General features: G+C 32.9%; 1 protein-coding gene across 1 annotated transcript; it reads left to right on the plus strand.

Annotated features, from left to right (window-relative positions):
• Positions 1-357: 357 nt before the first annotated feature.
• Positions 358-4,845, plus strand: LOC18097453 (probable pectinesterase 55). Its single transcript, XM_052452269.1, has 5 exons — positions 358-587; positions 705-864; positions 3,797-4,027; positions 4,348-4,580; positions 4,686-4,845. Exons 1-5 carry the CDS (start codon positions 358-360, stop codon positions 4,843-4,845), a joined length of 1,014 nt encoding a protein of 337 aa, XP_052308229.1.
• Positions 4,846-6,305: the final 1,460 nt, after the last annotated feature.

Here is a 6,305-nt window from a genome sequence, read left to right on the forward strand (position 1 = left end):
TTTGAAAGTGATCTCCATAGTCTACAACCTGGCATTTAGAGACCTGGACAGTGAATATTGAATCCGAGTATTAATTAATTGGAGAATTAAGACTAAATTTAACGATTTATTTTCTCTTTTTGGAGAGGATTTAAAGATTAGTGGTCCATTTACCTTAATTGAGAATTTTAATATTTAGAAAGAAAAAAAAAACAATTCATCTTTGCAATCTAATCTCATCTATCATTCTTAAAACAGCACTATGACAGGAATATATTCCTAAGAATTAACGTGATTATATATGACCATGAATATTGTTGTAAGGTGCACAATATTCCAAGATTTTATAGCTCTTTCGCTCCTCCATTTGACCTAAAAATGCAGCGTTCTCCATTTGTTTTCGTTATCACTTTGTTTATGACCATTTTTGTGGGTGTCTCTCAAGCTGTAAATTGTATACGAGGAACAGGTGGGTCTAAAGTTGCAAGGACCATAGTTGTTGATCCATCCGGCAAAGGGAATTTCAAAACAATTCAAGGTGCCATTGACTCCATTCCAGAAAATAACAACAACTGGATCAAAGTTCAAGTCAATGCAGGCATCTACATGTAAGATATTCTCTCCCATTACTATGCTCTTAACTTTGCAAACTTTCTTTTTATGAAGAAACTTTGTGAATTTTTCTACTGAAAGAATAGGTCACGGATTATGATACTGATGTGCAGAGAGCAAGTGAACATTCCGATCGAGAAACCATGTATTTTTCTCGAAGGAAACGGTCGCCGCCAAACCACAGTTACTTACAACGCACACCAAGACACTGCTGCTAGCGCTACATTTACCTCATTGCCAAGCAATATTGTAGTCAAGGGGATAACCTTCGAGGTAAGAATTTTGCTTCGTGTTCCTCTTTTTTCCGTTGTTTTTGGGTTGATCATATACATTTTTTTCTTTAAAACATTCAGAGGTTATGTCTTGAATTTTACTTTAAAACATTATAGTCATTTTTATTTTTATTTTTTTAAAAAAAAACTCTCAATTAGCTAGAATTTACTCAATTGAACTGTTTTAGGAGGTAAGAAAAAGGATAAATTAAGTAACTTTCATAGAGTCTTCAGTGTAACACTCCGAAATCTCGGTTTCATTTCCCTTCACTAAACTATATTATAAACAAGAAATTAGACCTAACTTTTTTTTCCATGGATTTCTCTCCTCCATCCTTGTATATCATGAAATAGTATTTCACGATCGAATATCAATCATCGAGGCTTTTTAATTAATAAGGTGAGAAATTATCCATTATAATAACTATAGTTTACAAGATGCATGCAATTTATATGAATACACAAAGAAATATACAAATCCCTGGACTTTACCCATACTTTACTTAATCTAAACTACACGAGCTTAAACATACTAAATTAATTACAATTCATAATTACTTAAAGATAACATACACTCTTAATTACTTAAATTTTTCATCCCACGTAGTTAATGGCTTAATTACAAATCCAAAAGCATCAACTCAGGCTACATATTGGTTTAATTACATGACATAAATAGAATTTTGTAAAATGCTACCCAAGCATAAAAACTATGAGATGAGATGTTGTCACGTTAACCCCAACCCCCCCCCCCCCCCCCCCCCCCCCCCCCCCCCCCCCCCCGCGGTCAAATATGCATCATTTAAGTTCATTTATATAGGTTTCATCCAAAAAAAACATCACACTATCACAATTCCTCATTTCTCTCATTTTCTCATCTAAGAACCCCAATTTAAAATTTAGAAATTTTGCATAAACTTCATTAATCTTCACTTAGACTTGTACAAATAAGTTTATAACATTTTATTCGACAATAATATGAACTGTAAATGCTAACCAGTCGAGAATTTCAACTCCTCCTTTTATTTTATTTTATCTTTGCCATGAGCTTTCTCTCTTTATTCCATTTTCCTCACTTGATTTTTCTCTAAAATCTTGTGTTGATTGCGTTTAAACTCTCACTCCCTCACTATCTTGCCTTCATTTTTGGTTTCTCTCAGAGAGTTTTAATAGTGGATGCTCTCACAATTTATTTTTCTTTTCATCCTTCTTTTTCCCAATTCTGGTCGCCAGTTATAGGAGAAAAGAAAGATAATTTTTTAGTTTTGCAGCTTAATTATAAAATTACCATTAATGAACATATATATTATTTTATTTCTGACTATTGTCATTCTTGTTTGACCTTCCTGCAATTGAATTGCCCTAATATAGAGTAATATTTCAACTTAATATAGAGAAATATTTCAGGAGGCTTCTTGTAAAATTTCAGCCCGATCCGACGATGAATATATAATTATAATCAATAGCGTAAAATTGGTTGGTAGGTGATTTTACACCAAAAATCCAAATTTTATCATTTCATCCTTCCATGGATTATACTAATTATTCCACTAAATTCTCGGGACCATTTTATTATTCCTAATATATTTATTTTTCTTTTTCACCATTTAATTTGTTTACAGGCTTATTACTGTTTCACAATACTATTAACGATTTTTCAACCGGGGTTTACACCAACACTTTTTCATGTCATTCTTTCTTTTTTTCTTACCTATTTATCATGTATGTAAACTCAATTTTATTTTATTTACTTATTTTCTATTTATTTTATTTTCAAATTTCTGAGGGTTTAAAATTTTGTCACATTAATACCCCATCTAGATTCATTAAAACATCTTCCATTTCTTCTTAAAATTTTACCCGGTGTTTTTCACAAACTATTAAAAGAATTCATTCCCAATCATCGGAATTTTCCCTTTGAATTTATATTTTTTTATGAAAATACTTTATTTAGATATTTTTGGGTCAAGAAAGGGCTAAAATGACTTTTTAGGTATAAAATATCCATTTCATGATTCTTTAGTGACCATTTGATTGCTGAAATTCAGAATAACAAACGATATATCATCTATGCTATTTTTTAAAACAAATAAAGGGTGGACGGGATTTCTTCCACCCTTTAGTATAAAAAAAAGTTTGGTCGTCGTCCACCCTCTAGTACAAAAAAAATATGCATGTTGTGTCAGCAATGGGCCAGGCAAGCAGATCCACTCATCTGACCTACCTTGTTCTTCTTCTTCTTCTTCTTTTATATTATTTTACTCTTAAGTTCATTCAAATAAAAAGGTTCTTATTGCATACCATTAAATTTTCAATCTTTTTTTTATAAGATCATATCTTTTTTTAATTATATTAGAAAGTATCGTTTTTGTGCAACACTTCTTATTTTATAAAATTTTATTCAATTGCAAAAAAAAAAAAGGAGTTATTCGATCAAATATCGTTTGATTTTTTTGTTCTTTTGAAGAAAGTCATCAATGTAATAGATCCACAGTGCCCACACTCTTCCACCTGCGAACATGCCCATTGTCATAGGGCTCTTTATTAAGCCCCGAATCACTTTTTCTCTAAATTCATTCAAATAAAATAACTACATTTAATTTCAAGTTTGTTTTTGAATAAGATCATTACTTTTTATTTTTTCTATATTAGAAGGCCCACTTTTGTTATGCCAGTAACAATTTTGGGCAGTTTTTGGCACATGTGATTTTTATTTATTAAACATATGTATCATATTTTCGGTTTTACAATTACAATTTTTCTTAATGGTGTAAAAAACTTTGTCAGTGCATGTATTTTTTCTAAGTTGAAAAAAATAAATAAATTTTGTCCAAGCCATGGAGGAGTGCAGGGACGACGCTAGTATGATCTATATCCGTAACAATATTATGTTCTTTAAATAGCTAAATTCCATATTGTTTTTAATAATGCAGAATTCATTTAACCGTCGGTTGATACAAAATACCTACAATGGAATCAAATCACCTGGTGTATTACCAGCACTTTCAGCACGAATTTATGGTGATAAGTCTGCTTTCTATGATTGTGCTTTTTTGGGTGTTCAAGATACATTGTGGGATGTCAATGGCCGCCATCACTTCTCCAATTGCTACATTGAAGGATCAGTAGATTTTATATATGGTGCTGGCCAATCTTTTTATGAGGTAAGTAAGACTCGTCATGTATTAATCTTTTTACAATAAGTTATACATGAAAATCATTTTGCAACTTTAAGGTCCTCACCTTTTTTCATTGTTAGATGGTTGGACATGCATATCATGTCACTAGACTACCACATTACAATGGGTTGTGCACTGAAACCTCCCCCCCCCCCCCCCCCCACACACATACTCAGGGTCCTGAGGTTTGTGGCACTAGAACTGGTAATTTCTGAAGAACAAACTCGGGGTCTGACCAGTTGAACTACACCTCTCAGGGTTACTATTTTTAATTTGTTGTGAAATATATGTTATGGTTGATGCAGGGTTGTATAATAAATGTTACCGGTGGAGGTTTTATAACAGCTCAAGGCAAGGAGTTTCATAATGATACCAATGGTTTTGTATTTTCTCGTTGCTATGTTACTGGAGTTAAGGGTGTTAAAGCTTACCTTGGGAGGGCTTATAGAGGATATTCAACAGTAATATATTACAATACATATTTATCTGACGTTGTACAACCTGAAGGGTGGTTTGCTTGGGATTATGTAGGGCATGAGTAAGTTATGCAGAACTCCAAATCTATATATCCACCGTTTCTTATTTTATATTAATATATCTTGATTTTCATTTTCATTTTCATTTTCATTTTCATGTTTTCAAGGGATAATATAACCTATATGGAGGCTAATTGTAAAGGACCAGGAGCAAACACTTTGAATCGTGTGAAATGGGAAAAGAAGCTTACGATACAACAGCTCAGTCGATTCTCAAAGTCATCCTTCATTGATCAAGATGGCTGGCTTACCAAACTACCTCTTTGATATTCTTCACGACAATTTCCTTTGTACTTAGTGAAGAATAACATATATTCATAAGCGGTGTTGAAAAAACAAATTAAAGTAGTATACTTTGAATTATAATCCAATCAATATAGTTATCAATTATGAAGAAAATTAGTGTCATCCCTTTTGACTCTACCAACAAAGAAATCAACATATATTCATGTCATAACAACTCCTCATCCAGAAGAAACGGTGGTGTAACATCCCTTTTAACTCTACCAACAAAGAAATCATTCTTGTTCTTTCTGTACTTGTGATCTGTTGGCAAGAATCATCGGTAGCAGTCAAAAAAAGATGTTTAATTGTTGTTTTGTTAATGTGAATGCCTTGTTATTTTCCATACAGTATGGATATGCTAGTTTTTCATACATGCTCCAACTAGAAACCATTCCATAATCAGGAAAATCATTGATAGTTCACATTAAAGTTGTCTTCATTATAAAATTTTGTTTTCTCGATACATCATAAGTCAAACCCCTGGATGACCATAACTGCTTTAACTCACCAAACAATAGTCGAAGACAAACATTTATATTCTGACCCGGACTATTAGGACTGGGTATGACCGTAAAAAAAAACATGAACTCCGACCTCATACACATCTCCAGTAGCAAGTTGTAAACCATGAGTATCACCTGTCAACAAGAATAAGGAGTAACAAATGACCTGAATGGATTGATCTCGTCTGTACATAACTCAAGACGCACGTTCCTTAATTCCATTGAAAACTAAGAATGCATATTGTTAAAGTGTTTATAGGCTTGACCATTAGAAGGGTGTATCATCACTTTATCCACTGTATTATATGATTGGTGTCATGTCATGTGCTCAACAGTTTTTGGTGACATGAATAATCTCTACGGTCTAAGTATGATTGGGAAGTATCTAAGTTTTCTGTGTGTGATAAAATTCTTTTCCCTGCCAGTTCTAGGTTTATAATAAGAATGCCCACATGTTCTACACTCAGTCGACTATATATTTTCTAGGTAGTACAACATGCATAAATTTAGACACGTGTCAGCTTTCTAGTATCCTAGATCGAAGAGTTTCATCATGAACTTAGCAACATAAAAGTTTTATTTCAGTATGTTTCCTTCAGGTAAAATGCTTCTTGTCCATTTGAAAATTCTATCATAACTGGCCTCACTCAACCTATGATCTGACTTGATGGTGAACACATGTGCAATGACCGATAATATACTGTGATTTGTATAACCATCCCATAATGGTTCGTCAGAATTTTGCAAAAGATCAAAAAATTTGGTCACGTCTACATTAGGTTATTCATATATGATTGGACATTGATCGGTGTCATGACATGCACGGCGTTGAATGGTGGAGCTGCCTTCTAAGAATGATAAAACGGGGGGTTTTAGGTTTAATCATAAGATTATGATTATAAGGTTCAGGAGTCGTCACCTAGTGTTATGGTCACTAAA

This window comes from Populus trichocarpa, chromosome 4, assembly GCF_000002775.5.
Source record: "Populus trichocarpa isolate Nisqually-1 chromosome 4, P.trichocarpa_v4.1, whole genome shotgun sequence".
Taxonomy (NCBI): Eukaryota; Viridiplantae; Streptophyta; class Magnoliopsida; order Malpighiales; family Salicaceae; genus Populus; species Populus trichocarpa.